Below are 18,712 nucleotides of genomic sequence, written 5' to 3'. Positions count from 1 at the left end.
GCTGATAGTTCCTTGACCCACCTGGTGTCCAAGGTAAGTCACTCTGTTTAGGCCTATTTGACACTTCTTAGCCTTAACAGTTAGTCCTGCCTCCCTTATGCACTCAAGGACTTTTTGTAGATGTTCCAGGTGGTCTGCCCAGGAATCCAAAAATATGGCCACGTCGTCAAGGTAGACGACTGCATATTCTCCTAATCCCGCTAGGAGACCATCTACAAGTCTTTGGAAAGTGGCGGGTGCATTTCGCAGCCCGAAAGGGAGTACATTAAATTCATACAGCCCGAGATGTATGATGAAGGCTGATCTTTCCTTGGCAGATTCATCTAGCGGTACCTGCCAGTACCCCTTGGTTAAGTCCAAGGTAGAGATGAACTGGGCCCGTCCCAGTTTCTCTAATAGTTCATCTGTGCGTGGCATTGGATAGTTGTCTGGGCGAGTTACAGCATTTAGCTTACGGTAGTCCACGCAAAAACGTATTTCCCCATCTGGTTTGGGAACTAGAACCACTGGAGATGCCCATGCACTTTCAGAGGGGCGGATTACACCCATCTGTAACATATCCTGGATCTCCCGTTCTATAGCAGTTTTAGCTTGAGGAGACACCCGGTAAGGGTGGACCCTAATTGGGTGAGCATTACCTGTGTCAATGGAGTGGTATGCCCATTCAGTCAGTCCTGGGGTGGCTGAGAACGTTGGCGCGTAGCTAGTGCACAGCTCCTGGATCTGCTGTTGCTGCATACGCCCAAGGGTCATGGAGAGGTTCACCTCTTCCACACCACCAGCACATTTCCCTTCGTAGTAGACACCTTCAGGCCACTCAGCATCATCTTCTCCCTGGGCTGTAAACTGACAAACCTTTAATTCTCTGGAATAAAAGGGCTTTAGAGAATTAATATGGTACACCTTAGGCTTTCGGTTGGAGGTGGGGAATGCTATGAGATAATTAACAGCTCCCAGGCGCTCCTGGACCATGAATGGCCCTTCCCACGATGCTTCCATTTTATGGGCCTGGAGCGCCTTTAAGACCATGACCTGGTCTCCTACTTTGAAGGAACGCTCTCTGGCATGTTTATCATACCAGGCTTTTTGCTCTTTTTGAGCATCCTGTAAGTTTTCTCTAGCAAGGGCTAAAGAGGTTCGGAGGGTGTTTTGTAGGTTGGTTACAAAGTCCAGAATGTTAGTTCCTGGAGAAGGTGTAAATCCCTCCCATTGCTGCTTCACCAACTGCAATGGCCCCTTAACCTCACGGCCATATACAAGTTCAAATGGGGAAAACCCTAAACTGGGATGTGGTACAGCTCTGTAGGCAAAGAGCAACTGCTGCAACACTAGGTCCCAATCATTGGAGTGCTCATTTACGAATTTACGTATCATGGCCCCCAAAGTTCCATTAAACTTCTCCACCATGCCATTTGTTTGATGGTGGTAAGGAGTGGCAACCAAGTGATTTACCCCATGAGCTTCCCAAAGGTTTTTCATAGTTCCTGCCAGGAAATTAGTCCCTGCATCTGTGAGGATGCCGGAGGGCCAACCTACCCGGCCAAAAATGTCTGCTAGTGCCTGGCACACACTTTTAGCCCTGGTGTTGCTTAGAGCTACTGCTTCCGGCCATCGGGTGGCAAAATCCATGGAAGTCAGTATGTACTGCTTTCCTCTGGGTGTCTTTTTCGGAAAAGGACCCAGAATATCCACAGCTACTCGTTGAAATGGAACTTCAATGATGGGGAGTGGCTGGAGAGGGGCTTTGACCTGGTCTTGGGGTTTTCCCACTCTTTGGCACACCTCACAAGACTCGACATAGGTAGAAACATCCTTGCCCATTCCCTCCCAGTGGAATGATCCCCCCAAACGGTCTTTGGTCCTGTTCACCCCAGCATGGCCACTAGGGTGATCATGGGCTAAGCTCAAGAGCTTGGCCCGGTATTTAGTTGGAACTACCAACTGTCTCTGAGGATGCCAGTCTTCCTGGTGTCCACCAGAAAGAGTTTCCTTGTATAAAAGTCCTCTTTCTACAACAAACCTGGATCGATTAGAAGAGCTGAGAGGCGGTGGGTTGCTCCGTGCCGCCGTCCAAGCTCTCTGGAGGCTTTCATCTGCTTCCTGTTCGGTCTGGAACTGTTCCCTTGATGCTGGGGACATCAGTTCCTCATTGGATTGTGGACCTAGGCTTGGTCCCTCTGGAAGCGATATAGGGGATGGATCTGTTTCTGTTGACTGTGAACCGCTCTCCGCTGGTGCACTATGTTGGGATTCAGGCTCCGGCTGAGCCTCTTGTGTAGGGTTATCGGCTGCTGACAGTTCAGGTTCAGTGGGGCCCTCTGGTGTTGAGGTTGCAAGTACTGGATTCAGTGCTGACACGGGGTCTGGTGTTGGTTGTTCGGCTGGTTCCGGTTCTGGGACTGGTTCCGTCTAGGTCTCTGGGACTGGATCCACTACTGCTGTTGCAGACATTGGCCTGAGGTCCAGGTCCATCTCCTCTGACCGGGTCCTGATAGCAGTTTCCGGAACAGAGCTAGGCCTCACGGCTTGTTTAGCCTGGCTGCGGGTGACCGTTCCCACCCTCTTGGCCTGCTTCACATGCTTCGCCAAGTCTTCCCCCAACAGCATGGGAATGGGATAATCATCATAGACTGCAAAAGTCCATGTTCCTGACCAGCCCTTGTACTGGACAGGCAACTTGGCTGTAGGCAAATTGAAAGAGTTGGACTTGAAGGGTTGAATCGTCACTTGGATCTCTGGGTTGATTAAATTGGGGTCCACTAAGGAAGCATGGATAGCTGACACTTGTGCTCCGGTGTCCCTCCACGCGGTGACCTTCTTCCTGTCCACACTCACAGTTTCCCTCCGCTCCAAGGGTATCTGGGAGGTATCTGGGCCTGTGGACCTCTGGTGTGATTCCGGTGCAATGAACTGTAATCTGTTGGGGTTCTTGGGGCAGTTGGCCTTCACATGCCCCAGCTCGTTACACTTAAAACATCGTCCAGCTGACGGGTCACTGGGGCGAGGAGGGTTGCTGGAGAACGGGGTGGTGGGACGATAAGGGGTCTGGAGGGTTCTTTGGGAGGTAGGTGGGGCCTTGGGCGGCCCCCGGTAATAGGGTGTGGTCTGGGGTGGTCCCTTCTGGTCTCCACTCCAACTGCGACCAGTTTTCTTCTTCTCTGCCACCTCCACCCATCTGGCTCCAATCTCTCCTGCCTCGATTACAGTTTTGGGTTTCCCATCTAGGATGTATCTTTCTATTTCCTCAGGAACACCCTCTAAGAATTGTTCCATTTGCATTAGGAAGGGCAAATTTACTGGAGATTCAACACTTGCTCCTGATATCCAGGCATCCCAATGTTTCACAATGTGGTAGGCATGTCGGGTAAATGACATGTCTGGTTTCCACCTTAGGGCTCTGAACCTCCGACGAGACTGCTCGGGTGTTATCCCCATTCTGACTCTCGCCTTGGATTTAAACAGTTCATACTTGTTCATGTGTTCTTTAGGCATTTCAGCTGCCACCTCAGCTAAGGGTCCACTGAGCTGCGGCCTCAGCTCTACCATGTATTGGTCAGTAGAGATGTTGTACCCAAGGCAGGCCTTTTCGAAGTTTTCTAAGAAGGCCTCAGTATCATCACCTGCCTTGTAGGTGGGGAACTTTCTGGGATGGGAAGTGGTACCTGGAGAAGGATTGCTAGGGTTTGTTGGTATATTCTGCTGGGCCTTTATCCTCTCCACCTCCTCCACATGCTTCCTCTCTTTTTCCTTCTCCTCCTCCACATGCTTCCTCTCTTTTTCCTTCTCCTCCTCCACATGCTTCCTTGCCTCCATTTCCCTCTGGTGGGCAGCCTCCTGTACCTCCTTCTCCAGCCGCATGAGTTCTATCTGTCTTTCATGTTCCCTTTGTTTTTCCTCAGCCTGAAATTTGGCTAATTCCAGCTGTAGTCGAGCTGAGGATTTGGTCATTCTAACCTCTCTGTTTTTAACTAACTTTACACCCGAGGTTTAGAAATAAACAAACAAAACTTGGCTGTAAAATTTTGCTGTGCTGGAATAGAATACCTATTCTCTGATAGTGATTGTCAGCCTACAGAAAAAGACAATTCCCTTGTCTCTGCTCTGGGCCCAAATTAAAGCAAAAAACCTCCAACTACTTAGAAACCTGCTTACCCAGCCCAAAGAAAAAGCAAATGGGTAGAACACACACCCCCTATTTACTTTTAGGAAGAAAAGAAAAAAAAAAACCTCTGGGTTGGAAGACTCTGAATTTCCCTGCAGGAGTTAAGTACCCTGCCTCCAGGCAAAGAAAACCTGCAATTCACAAGATAATCCCCTTTTGTCTCTGCTTGGCCACAAAGCAGAGAAAAAACAATCTGCTTTCAGTTTCAACTGCTTTCTGGACTTCCTTTCCAAAGGAAAAAATAATTTCTTTTTAAAATCTGTATTTCTAGTTCAAAAAATCTCAACTGGATCTCAAAATGATTTCAGGTTAATCCCACCACTATGCCACCATGTCAAGGTTCCTCCCCCACTCTGAACTCTAGGGTACAGATGTGGGGACCTGCATGAAAAACCTCCTAAGCTTATCTTTACCAGCTTAGGTCAAAAACTTCCCCAAGGTACAAAATATTCCCCCCGTTGTCCTTGGACTGGCCGCTACCACCACCAAACTAATACTGGTTACTGGGGAAGAGCTGTTTGGACGCGTCCTTCCCCCCAAAATACTTCCCAAAACCTTGCACCCCACTTCCTGGACAAGGTTTGGTAAAAAGCCTCACCAATTTGCCTAGGTGACTACAGACCCAGACCCTTGGATCTTAAGAACAATGAACAATCTTCCCAACACTTGCACCCCCCCTTTCCTGGGAAATGTTGGATAAAAAGCCTCACCAATTTGCATAGGTGACCACAGACCCAAACCCTTGGATCTGAGAACAATGAAAAAGCATTCAGTTTTCTTACAAGAAGACTTTTAATAAAAATAGAAGTAAATAGAAATAAAGAAATCCCCCCTGTAAAATCAGGATGGTAGATATCTTACAGGGTAATTAGATTCAAACATAGAGAACCCCTCTAGGCAAAACCTTAAGTTACAAAAACGATACACAGACAGAAATAGTTATTCTATTCAGCACAATTCTTTACTCAGCCATTTAAAGAAATCATAATCTAACACATACCTAGCTAGATTACTTACTAAAAGTTCTAAGACTCCATTCCTGGTCTATCCCTGGCAAAGACCAGCATACAGACAGACACAGACCCTTTGTTTCTCTCCCTCCTCCCAGCTTTTGAAAGTATCTTGTCTCCTCATTGGTCATTTTGGTCAGGTGCCAGCGAGGTTACCTTTAGCTTCTTAACCCTTTACAGGTGAGAGGAGCTTTCCCCTGGCCAGGAGGGATTTCAAAGGGGTTTACCCTTCCCTTTATATTTATGACAGGGGAAAAAACCAACAAGTTTTTCTGTAACCTTATGCAAGTACCAGGGACCATGAGCAATCATTTGTGTGAATTAAATATAGATACAAGTTCTGATTCTGATCTCATTTTCACTAGAGTAGCCTAGGAGTAAATCCACTCAGATTTACTGGAGTTACACCCATATCAAACCAATCTAAGTGATATCTTAAACAAGCCCAGGGACCTAATGGTAAAGCTAAGGCATACCTAACTTTAAGCATGTGAGTAGTCCCACTGAAGTCAATGGCGCTCTTTGCATGTTTAAAGATAGTCACATGCTTAGTTATCTAGCTAAACTGGAGATTGAATTCTGCCCTTGGAGATTGCACCTGGCTCCTGGACTGCAATTGGAGTTGCATTTGCGCATCAGAGGATACAATTTCTCCCTAAGCCATTTGAGATACAATTTGTAAAAACTAGCAGTTCTTGATGATTGGGAGAAATAGTCTACAGAAACAGTACTCATAAATTTAGGGGAGGATTTGAAAAAGTTTACTCAATCAGCTAAAACTGCTAGGGGAATTTCAGTAAGGAGAATATAATTATCGGAGTTGGTATTTGGTTCAGAACATTTGGATTAACAACCCTCCTCCTAAGAAATGTGGGGTCCATGGAATATTTAATGAACACAAATGATCAGTAATTCTAAAGACAGAGGCCCTAGATGCGCAGTGCCTTCTAAGACTATAGTTGGATATTAGTTCAATTCTGAGTCAGAGAGAAGAATGTCACTTACTGAATCTCCAACACCAACCCTAAAGCAACTAGGTGTTCATAGGAGTCCAAACCAATCAACCCTGTTTGTGAAGTCTGATGGATCTTTGCAAAAAGCGAGTCTTTCGCAAAGTACTTATATTCTACTATTCCCTTGGCCCTGGAATATTGATACAATGTAATCCTAAACCTTATTTTACCTCTGATTTAAGATATTCTGGAAAAAAACCTGAAAAGGAACCATTAATATGGTCATTTAGCCCCTTTGGAAAGGAAAGATATAGTTGTTTGTATTGCTCAGTTTAACAGTTGTAGAAGTTCTTTAGGAGGGAAAAAAGTGCACAACTGAAAACACACCCAACAGTTCTCAGCTTTGTGCAGCTCAAACAAGTGAAGAGCAAAAATGACCAGACGATATAACAGTGAAGGACTTACCCATGGCCATTTGTCCTTGCAAAGAGACCTCCTCTTCCATGTTAATCGATGTGGAAATGGCAGTATTAGCTGCCACATGCGTACAATCAGACACACTCCTCCCCAGCTGCTGTTTATTTCCTTCCCAAGAGCTAAGTTGTTTCCTTTCCAGATAGGGAGCAGAGCTGCAGAATCTTTCTTCCTCCATCAGGGTGTGGAGCCCAAAAACAGAAACATTGCATTCCACTGCTGCTGCTGGAGCTCCATCACTTGCAATGCCAAGCAGTGCTATAGAATTTGCATCGTCCGAATTCTAAAGAGAATCAACACAGTATATAAAAACTCACTATTAGGACTTTGCTTTTAATATGTATTCAACAACTTTCAGCACTGTGTGTGCAAGCAAAACATTTCCATCACATTCAGCCCAGTAGAGAAATCATATACAAATTGAATTCTCCTTGATTGAATACTGAAAAAATAAAAAATAAAACATGTCAACCATTTTGTATTCTTTGTAGGATTCTTTGTAGCAAGAAAAACTATACTGTGCTCACCAGTTCAACAGTAAGTTGAATTCTGTGCTTCTTCCTTAAAACCTTCCATCATCAGATTTTTTTCTCCAACAAGATCTCAAGCTCCCCCAATACTCTGATCTGGAGGTGTAAAGAAGCAGTGTTGTCACATGGACTGAGCAAGAGGCCGGGGATCAAGAACATGTGAATTCTAGTCCGAGCTCTGCCACTGATTCACTGTACAGTTTTTGTAATGGGAGCTATTAGAGTAGTCCCTTTCTAATCATAATCATCATGTTTATTACTACAGCGCCTAGGGACCAACCCAGATCAGGGCCCCTTTGTGACAGGCATTGTTCACAGAGAATAACAGATAATCCCTGCTCCAAGGAGCTAACAATTTCATAAACAGAAAAGAGACAGAGGGTAGGGGAAAGAGTTATAACACACAAGCAGAGCCACTGACGTGATGGCAGCAAATATCACGTTAGTTCCATGTTTGGGGGTATTGGGGGGGAGGAGTTTGGAAGGGGTTTTTGGGGGGGTTAATTAAGAAGAGATTAAAGTGAAAGAGAAGGGAAGAGAGAGGGATGAAAGGGGACACAAGCAGTTGAGAAGAGGGAGGGGTTGAAGATATGAGAGCAGGGTGGAGTGAGGCTCAGGTGAAGATACTGTGAGGACGGGGGCAGGAGAAGGTTGAAGCAAACAGCCAATCAACAGAGGGCAGAAAAAGTCCAGTTAAAAGTCTTCAGCAGCCCCTGCTTAGGCTGATTCTGCTGATGCTGTGTGGGCTTCAGTCTCTGGCTCGCGCCTCCCCGCAGTTTCTTTCCCAAATCCCGCATGGCAGGGGGGATGCTGCACAGTAGGAAATAACTTTCTGTAATCCAGATGAAGAACATGTAATAGGGACTAGAAATTGAAGAGCAGCCTCTTTTCAGCACTTGTATGTCACACCTTTACTAAAGCCCCGGTACTTAACTTCTCTGGCTCAGTTTTCCCAACTTTAAAATGGGGAAAGTAATATTAATGTATCTACCTTATTAGTATGTTGTGAGGATTAATAACTGATGGTTTATAAAGGCTTTGAAAACGGTAACTGCTGTTACACGTTAGTTCTGATTGCTTCCTTCCTGCATGGCACTTTGAGCACATTACACCCCAGGAAAAGGCTTTGGCAAATCTGGATTCATTAATGTCTGGATAAGCAGGGAGAGAGATAAGTATGACTAACAATGAAAGACAGAATGAAATTTACTTATGCCCATTGCCGATTGTTCACTCCCTGCTAGCTTTAACACACAGCCTCCCAGGAATAGCATTCATCCACATCACAGTGGCAATGCAGTGAAAAATGTCAGTAACATTTTGAAGAGGACAAGATTGGTGGTATAGGTACTGCATTCTTAAAGAACGCAAGAAAGGGGGCTGATTTTTGTGGATTCAGTTAATGATCCACCCTCAGTGCTGGAATCTTCAGGGTAGAAGGGCTAAGTCAGAGGTGGATAATTAGTTATTAGCTCCCTGCAGCACCCTAGGAGAGGTATGTGGTGCAGGAAATTATGGGCTGAGTCTGGAAGCAAGAGTCATGGAGGAATGATCTCTAAGAGTACCCGTGGCTGGCCTGTGCCAGCTGACTTGGGCTCACGGGGCTTGGACTGCAGGGCTGTTTCACAGTGCTACCCCATTGCGGGCTCTAAATGGGAATATTTGGGGGCCCCTTCTACACAACACATAATAAAAAAGCAAATTGAGGGCCCCTTTGAGCTATTGTTTAGTCTGCTTACGCCTAGTGCCGACTCTGCTGTTTTATTGCTGTGTAGACTTCTGGGCTTGGGCTGGAGCCCTGGCTTTAGGGCCTTGCAGGGTTGGAAGATCCCAGAGCTCGGACTCTATCCCAAGCCCGGAAGTCTGCACAGCAATGAAACAACCCCACAGTCTGCGCCACGCAAGCCCGAGATGGCTGGCACGGGCCAGCTGCATGTTTTTCTTTGCTGTATAAGACATACCCAGAGAAAAGGGATGGAGCTGAAAGGAAATTATCGGGAGCAAAAGCAGAGGCATGGCCTCACCCCTCCCTCTACAGAACCAGGCTTAAGTGAGCCATACTTTAGCTAATGCTTTTGATCATTGCTTGACTTTGGTTGCAGGAAGCCCTGTTGCATTTGTGTAAACTCCACTTAGGCATGTGGAATCCTTTCCTGCTTTGACAAGCCTTTCACAGTAAAAGATTAAGTACAATTATACCAGGTTTCAAACCTGTTGGTGTCATTTATGTCTCTAAACATGGTTAAAACTTGGTGAGTAACCATGGCAGTTGATAGTTTACTCTTGTCCTGAACTGGAGTGGTAAACAATCACCTTCACCACCCTGGTTGCTCTATGGACAAGCCCCCCTAACCATGCCTGCATAATCAGTCTAGTCATTTCTCTGTCCTCCCAGCTCCCTGTCTGAAAGGATATTCCATAGTGCATTGTCCTCCATGTTGCTTGTGCTCCTCTAAGTGCGTGCCTTCTGAATAGAGCTGGATGGGAAATGGTGTTCCTGTTTCAGGCAAATTTTCAAGATTTTGAAAAAAAAAAAACCATTCTGAACTGGGACAAAAAGTGAAAATCTTGAAAATTTTCACAAACTGACAATCTGACAAAGCATTCAGTTCAGGTCAATCCAACCCTTTTGTTTCCATAATTTCAAAATGTTTTGTTTTGAATTGAACTTTTTAATTGATTTTTTAATTTATAATAACCTTACATTTTGAAAGGAAATGTGTTGAACCAAAAAATTGAATTAAAAAGGTCAAAACATCCTGTTTTGACAATTTCAAAACTTTTCCCAAATTTGTTTCAAAACAACAAATTTGTAGAAACCTTCATATTTTATATATATGTACAGATATATATCCCACAAACAGTTCAAGTTTTGACAAATGAGCATTTTCCAATGAAAAAATATTGTTCATCAGAACATCCTGATGTAATTTTTCATGGGAAAGCATCATTTTTGAAGAATTTCTCAACTAAGGAAAAGTTTTGGAATTGTCAAAACTAGAAATATAAAATTCCAGTTTTCCAGTTCAAAACAATGGTTTGTTTAGAAATTTAAGCTAAATACAGAGAAAATTTTTTTAAAAATGGTCAAAATGAAAATTAAATGTTTAAAAATTATTGAAATGAAATGTTTTGATTGACCCAAACTGATTTGGGGGGTGGGGGTGTGCAGAGAGGGCATTTCATGAAAATGTGCATTTTGTCCCAAGGGAAAAATTTTCAAAATCTTTGTCGTCCCATCCTGTGAAATTTCATTTCCCATCCAGCTCTAAATCTATCGTCACTTAGAACCTATATGTCACCAATAAATCAGGATAAAGCGGTTTCTTTCTTTCTAATTATCTCTATATCTGTCTATCTTAGGCCTTGGCTACACTACAGGGGAAATTTGATCTAAGCTATGCAATTTGGGTTACCTGAACGCATAACTCAAATCAACGTAGCTTAGATCTACTTACCGCGGGGTCCACACTACGCGATGTTGATGGGAGACACTCTCCCATCGACTCCCCCTACTCTTCTCTATCCGGTGGAGTACAGGAGTGGATGGGAGAGCAATCTGTGGTCAATTTTAGTGGGTTTTCACTAGACCTGCTAAAATCTATCACCACTCATCGATCCCCCAGTAAGTGTAGACAAGCCCTTAGGGACCACAGTGACAGGTACTATATCAAAACCTAAGCGCAATATTTCAAATGCACAAAAGTGCAAAACAAAAAGTTCCGTAAGTAATTGCACATCTGGAACCATTTGCACAATGGGATTCTGGTCCATGACTGGGGCATCTGGGTACTACCAAAATATAAATAAATAAATGAATAATATTTTACCTTTTTGACCCATTTAAGTCAATGCAACTGCTCACATGAGTGAAGAATCACACAGGCAATAAAGGTTTACATGCTCAGAGCTAACTTTTGGAAGTAGGATGTATAAATAAAAATCTGAATGATAGAACCCATGCACATCAATTCAGATTGGTGATTGTTGGACCATTATTCCATAATTAAACTCCAGAACTAGTATTTCAAATTCTATTATTCAAGGCACCTCCAAAGTCCTTTACATTTGCAGATGTTAAGGGTAATCTTGGTCTAAAAGCAGAGCTGAATGTATAGCAAAATATATCATACACATTCAACAATGCTCAGAATATCTGTATATACATCACTTTATATCTGTAAATGGAAACAAATTCTCATTAAAATTTAGCAAATGCATATAACATGAAGGGAGCAGCCTGTACAAAGGACTAGAATTCCAGGAATTTGGATAATGAGTGATGGAAAAGATACTAATTAACTTTTGCTATCTCCTTCGTGCACGTGTGTGTGTGTGTGTGTGTGTGTTTTAAGAGTTACACATATAATGGGGTTGAGCACTAGCCTGAAGGAATGCATTGAGAAGAATGCTGAAAGGTATCAGAACAAAGTCTGAATTCTCAGAATGTTAAGATAGATATCAGCACTTTAAGGAGAATGAGACACAGAATTTCTCAGAGCACAAGCCAAGGGACAAATCAAAGCGGGAAAGAACAGGAGAAGCTATGTCTGTACCAATGATAGTTTTCTCTCTTTGCTCTTCAGAGGGTAACAGAGCAAGAGCAAATGTCTCATTCAAGCACCTGACAACCTGATTCTCCTCTCTGTAGTATCCCTTCCCATCTTTAATGTTTATGGGTGAGATACAGTAGCTGTCAATTCTAATATTTATATTTTTACCTTTTTTTAATCCATTGGGTTACATATAAGCACCAGGGACCAGATTTTCAATTATTTCAATGGGCATTAGGCACCTAACCTTCTTAGATACTTTTAAAAATCCTGCTAGGTAGCTAAGTGCATCTGTATGCACCTAAATACGTTTGACAAGCTGGTCCCAAGCAACTGATGGGTTTCCACAGGACTTATTAAACATTGTTTTAGTCACCATGTTTCTCTTCTTCTCACTGAAAGTTCAGGTGCCTAGTTAAATAATACAACAAGGAGCAAAACCATACTAAACAATCCATACTTTGGTACATTACCTTATCTATTGTGCTAATGCCAGTTATCTTTTGCTTACGAGTTGTTTTTTTAATACTGAAGTCAGCACAACTCAAAGAGGGAATGGACATTTATGAGGGAGAACAAGAATATCCAGAGCTATAGTAATTAATGCCAAGACAACTTTAGAAGGGACATTAAACCTCATAATTCAGGGCTTAATCAATCTCTCACTACTAGGGGTTAGGATGAAGCTTGCATGTGGGATACAACTGCTCACTGTGGGGTACTACTTACACCTTCATCTGAAACAGCTGGTTCTGACCTCTGTCAAACATGAGATGCTGTACTGAATGGACCATGGGTTTGGTGCTACATGGCAATTCCTATGCTGAATGAATTTGTTTCTTTATAATCAGCGATTGTCAATGCATTTGAATTTTTTAAAATGAAGTTATTAGACAGATTTTTTTGAAATAAACCAACAGGTACTATAGCAGGATTCCATATTCTTTGAACCTTGATCTGGAAGCCAATAGGTATCACAGCATGCTGTCCCACGGAAGCTGCATGGGCTTTCTGTATCTCTCCGAATAGGAGCCTATTCCTCATTCAGTGAGTGCATGTGGGGAGAACAGGAGATATCCTTCCTTAAAAGCTGTGGCACCCTGGCCTGGGGATGCTCTTTGGGGCAGGGACTTGCTGTTCTGTTTGTACAGTGCCTAGCATACCAGAGTTCTGATCTGACTGGGGCTCCTAAGCACTACAATAATATAAATAAATAAGAATAACAATGCTCATTTCCTAGCTGCAGAGCCTATCATGAGTATCAGTACTAACAGAGCAGAGATAGCAGCTGGACTGCTTGACACATCCTAATGTAGAGCTAGAGGTTGGGTTTTGTTATCAGCTTTCTCAGCAAGATACATCAGTCTCTCATCTGAACAGGCTGGCCTGCCTGAGAGCCACTAGCAACAGCCTATTCTGGCATGCGTGGCTCAGAAGGCCATAGATATTTTCCTGCGCATTAAGTACAGCTTGTTAACATGGCTCTTAACCATGTTGATTTGAGAGTTGTTCAGCATGGACAGGCAGGGAAAGGAAGGCATTATTTTTCCTTTTGGAAGGAAGATAAACGGAACAATACTGTTTTCCCACAATTTTTGTCCCCCTTGCCACTTCCTTTTAAAAGTATCTGGAAAGCAACTTTAAAACGCCACAGAGTGGAACAAAACAGATAGGGGAATGGAAAATATCAGGCTAACTCTGTCTGCAACTTTTTTTAAAAAATGCTTAAGAAAATAGTAAAGAGTTACAGCGTAGACTTACTGTTTTCCATCACCACCATTTTGACTTAGTGAATTTACTCCTTAGGTAAAGTGGTGGATGGAGGAGCAAGAAATTTAAAACCCTCTGATTGTACCCACAAATCAGGTACAGCATAGAACATTTCAATGCAAGATGCTGTCTATTGCCCTGTGCATCAAACGTGACTTGTAAGGTACACCTCAGAGGTGAGAAAGTTGAGAAGACTATGTTTTTAGGTCAGAAAGGTGGCCATTACTGGACCCTTCGCTGAGGCTAACATATTGCCTACTGCAGTGGTGTGTCTTCCAATGTGGAACTAGAACTAGGATCTGCATTGGGAGGGACTCCCATTTATTTTGAATAGGACACCAGGAAGCCATTTCTAATCTGGGCCAGGTTTGAACTGGTGGCCTAGAAAGCTACATGCAATCTATGACCATTGTACTTAGCACTTATATAGCACCTTCCACTTGAGGATTCCAACACACTTTACAAACATTCATTAATTTTGCTTCAATATTCCTGTGTGGTGATCAGTATTATAATTTATTATCCCAGTTTTACACAGGAGGAAACCAACGCAGAGAGAAGTGAGTTTCTCCGACTCACACAGGAAATCAGTACCAGAGCCAAGAACATAACCCAAGCCACCTGACACCAATAACCAGTTCCTCAGCCACTCAGTGGTTCAAAGCAGCCCTAAGGCTGGCATAACTTGCCCCTGAAGAATTCCTCACACCTAGGGGAATGCTTGGATGGTGCAGAATCACCTTTGTAGCTCCTAGGCACACCTCTTTCCAGCCACATCCCCACACAGTGGGCATGGTCTGAGGGAAAGGGATTGTAGCTGGAGTTTCTCTATGTCCCAGCTATCTCAGAGGAGCTTCTTGGGGCTCATGGACAGCTCTTGTAAATTACAAGTCTTTAGACTGGTCTAACTGGTGCCAGGATTGGGACAGCAAAACTAATCCACACTACAGATTCTGACCCACACACAGCAGGGCTATGCTTCCTTCCCATTATCCCATTCTAAAGCCCCTGAGCCATTCGGTTCCTGCTATCTGTCCTGCTAAGTGAACAATATAGTAACATAGTCCTACATAGGAACTGCTCTCCTGGATCAGACCCACGGTCCATCTAGTCCTGTATCCTGTTTCCAACAGTGGCCAGCAAAAGGTGCTTCAGAAGAAAGTGCAAGAAACTCCACAGTAGATGATGAGGTATAATCAGCCCTCATCCTAATTACTAATAATGAGAGATTTGTTTAAAACATGAAACACAGCGTCTCTCCCCTCAAATACTTTTTGTTGGCATTAACTGTTAGTTTTGTTATCCATATTAGTGTCCAATCCCCCTTTGAACCCTGCTAAATTCCCTTAGAAGTTGCATCATTTTCAAGACACCCTATATTTTGGTTAGACAAGGTGGGTGAGGTGATATCTTTCATTGGACCAACTTCTGTTGGTGAAAGAGGCAAGCTTTTGAGCTACACACAGCTCTTTTTCATGTCCAATATTCAGGTCCAGGTTCCAGTCCTGAAGTCCAATAAAAGATATTACCTCACCCACCTTGTCTCTCTAATATCCTGGGACCTACATGGCTACAGCAACACTGCAACATAAATTGGTTTACGTTATGAAAGCTGCTACTTCACCCTTCCTTCTCACCCACTTCTCTCCGAATTTGTTTGTTTCACTACCTGTTTCATCTTGTCTTTTAGACTGCAAACTTCTCATAGCAGAGACTCATATGGCAAAGACTGACATTAATTAGGTGCTTGTACTCAAGCACAATGGGGTCCTGATCTGCTAGAGTCCTCTAGGGGCTACCGCAATTGTAAATCAAAATAATAATATTCCATCCAACGTATTGTACTCTCAGCACTTAGATACAGTAAAAATGTAACATATAATTTCAGTGTATGACCCTATTACACAGAAACAGCACCTTTTGAAACTCAGTGCTCAAGTTAAGGGGAGGTAAAATGGAAAACTTGCGGTCCTTCATAAAAGCTCATTAGGGCTTTTATTCATTGACAGATTAAACAGAGACAACTCTACTGTTTGCAGCATAGTTAACATTTTCAAAAGCACCTAATTGCCTACACCCCTTTCTGAAAATGGGACTTCGGTGTTTTTGAAAAATGTATCCTATGTTCAAAATTCTCAAACTTTGGCACCTAAAAATTATGGATTCAGATCCTCATTTAGGCACCTAACTTAAAGTGAACATTTGTGAACATTTGTGCACTGCAGGTCTTCTGAAAACCAGGTGATTTTTAAAGTGTCTAAATATGGATCAAAATCCTTCCTTTTGGGTGCTCAGGTTTAAAAAAGTTTGGCCTATTCTGAATAAACTGTAGAAGAGAAGAGAAAACAAAAAGCAAAGAACAGAAACATCCTGGTTCTTGACAAAAGCAACAAAAACATTACATAAAAATGTCCATAAATGTCACTGCTGAAATTTATTACTACAACCCATTACCATTACATTTATTTTTAAATCTATCCCTGTAACCAAGCAGTAAGCTACTCTGCTACTAAAATCATTCCCCTCAGTTGCTCACATTTTTTTCAGACATAGTAGAGTCCAACAATCAAATATTACAACACAAACAGCCTAAATACAGCTAGATACTCAGGTATGAAGCATAATATTTCTCCTACCTTTTCCGAATCTGATTTGTTCTATTCTAACATTCTGGTGAACTGCAGGCAGATCTCAGCCTTCCACAGCTCTAGTTGGAACTGACTCCTGATCCATCCCTTCCTGTTTGACCTTTTTACTTTCCTGTTGGTTGAACAGCCCAGCTTGGATATATGAACTAACTGATAGTTGACCATTAACTGATACCGCCCATCCAAGAATCTCCTTTTCTAAAACGCTCACAATTGCAAGCTCAGTGCATTGGACTACTAACAATTTGCCATGCAGGAAAATATGTCAGAAATATACTGAAAGCCTCAGTCAGATACATTTGCTCTTAAGAGCTGAAATTTATTATCATCTATATCTGGAAGCCCCAACGCATTGTGCTAAGCACTACACAAACAGAGTAATAAGTAGTCCTTAAGGCAGAGAATACATGACTTCGTTTAATTTGTTTGATTTTGGTCAAAGTATTAGTAGGCCTGTTGATTAATTACAGTTAACTCATGCAATTAACTCACAAAAATTAATTGTGATAAAAAAATTAATCACAATTCATCACAGTTTTCGTTGCACTGTTAAACAATAGAATACCAATTGAAATGTATTAAATATTTTGGATGTTTTTCTACATTTTAATATATATTGATTTCAATTATAACTCAGAATACAAAGTGTAGAGTGCTCATATTATTTTTATTACAAATATTTGCACTGTAAAAATGACAAACAAAAGAAATAGTATTTTTCAATTCACCTCATACAAGTACCGTAGCGCAATCTTTTTATGGTGAAAGTACAACTTACAAAAGTAGATTTTTTTTTTGCATAATTGCAGTCAAAAACAAAACAATGTAAAACTTCAGTGCCTCCAAGTCCACTCAGTCCTACTTCTTGTTCAGCCAATCGCTAAGAGGAACAAGTTTGTTTACATTTACGAGAGATAATGTGGCCCACTTCTTATTTACAATGTCACCTGAAAGTGAGAACAGGCATTGGCATGGCACTTTTGTAGCCGGCATTGCAAGAACATGCCAGATATGCTAAACATTCATATGCCTCTTCATGATTCGACCACCATTCCAGAGGACATGCTTCCAAGCTGATGATGCTTGTTAAAAAATAATGCGTTAATTAGATTTGTGACTCGACTCCTTGGGGGAAAATTGTATGTCTCCTGATCTGTGTTTTACCTGCATGATGCCATATATTTCATATTATAGCAGTCTCGGATGATGACCCAGCACATGTTGTTTTAAGAACACTTTCACTGCAGATGTGACAAAAAGCCAATAAAGTACCAATGTGAGATTTCTAAAGATAGCTACAGCACTCGTCCCAAGGTTTAAGAATCTGAAGTGCCTTCCAAAATCTGAGAGGGACGAGTTGTGGAGCATGCTTTCAGAAGTCTTAAAAGAGCAACACTCCCATGCGGAAACTACAGAACCGGAACCACCAAAAAAGAAAATAAACCTTCTGCTGGTGGCATGATGAAAATGAAGATGCGTTGGTCTGCACTGCTTTGGATTGTTATCGAGCAGAACCCGTCATCATCACGTCCTCTGGAATGATGGTTGAAGCATGAAGGGACATATGAATCTTTAGCTCATCTGGCACTTAAATATCGTACAACACTGGCTACAACTGTGCCATGTGAACACCTGTTCTCACTTTCAGGTGACATTGTAAACAAGAAGTGGCAGCGTTATCTCCTGCAAATGTAAACAAACTTGTATGTCTGAGCAATAGGCTGAACAAGAAGTAGGACTGAATGGACTTGTAGGCGCTAAAGTTTTACATTTTTTACATTTTTGAATGCAGTTATTTTTTGTACATAATTCTACATTTGGAAGTTCAACTTTCATGATGAAAAGATTGCACTACGGTATTTGTATTAAGTGAATTGAAAAATACTATTTCTTTTATTTTTACAGTGCAAATATTTATAATGAAAAATATAAAGTGAGCACTGTACACTTTGTATTCTGTGTTGTAATTGAAATCAATATATTTGAAAATGTGGAAAACATCCAAAAATATTTATATAAATCGTATTCTATTATTGTTTAACAGCACATTAATTGCACAATTAATCATGATTAATTATTTTAATCGCTTGACTGCCCTAAGTATTAGCCTACTTGAAATTCTTCCAGTTACAAAATGGCTCAGAATCAGACCTTGTATATTTTCCACATTTTCCTTTTAGCTCCAGTGGTTTTAAAATGTAAAAGTAGAGACTCGAGTTCATTTAATACCCATTATTTATTTATTTATTTGTAGTGTTCACACCCTAGACATGGACCATTGCATACCCCAGTGTGCTAGGTGGTATACAAACACGGAGGGAAAAACCCCAAAATACTAAACCATCTTTGTTATGATACTTACTAATATCTGTTATTAAGAAGCTAACATTTTCTTCAGAACTTTGTAAGCTAGCTACAGCAGCAACATATAAATGAGTTATTTTATTGTTATATACTGTGATAGTGTGCATTATAAACATTGTTATAATATGATAACAATAGGCATCTATATTCTGACCTTGCAATATGCTGAATATCCTCCATTCCCAGTGAAATCAGTGGAACTGGAAGCGACTTAAATCCTTGCACAGTCAAGACTACCATTCACCTGA

General features: G+C 42.0%; 1 protein-coding gene across 1 annotated transcript in view; it reads right to left on the bottom strand.

Moving 5' to 3' along the window:
- Positions 1–6,777, bottom strand: part of SH3TC1 (SH3 domain and tetratricopeptide repeats 1) — a 52,771-nt gene extending 45,994 nt beyond the window's left edge. Inside the window, exon 1 of the mRNA XM_077814658.1 lies at positions 6,591–6,777. Within this exon, the coding sequence (XP_077670784.1) occupies positions 6,591–6,777 (187 nt within the window). The remainder of the gene's footprint in view (positions 1–6,590) is intronic.
- Positions 6,778–18,712: the final 11,935 nt, after the last annotated feature.

Source organism: Eretmochelys imbricata, chromosome 4, assembly GCF_965152235.1.
Source record: "Eretmochelys imbricata isolate rEreImb1 chromosome 4, rEreImb1.hap1, whole genome shotgun sequence".
Lineage (NCBI taxonomy): Eukaryota > Metazoa > Chordata > Testudines > Cheloniidae > Eretmochelys > Eretmochelys imbricata.
The sequence above is the reverse complement of the archived record's forward strand: the minus strand, read 5'-3'. Positions and strand labels throughout refer to the sequence as shown.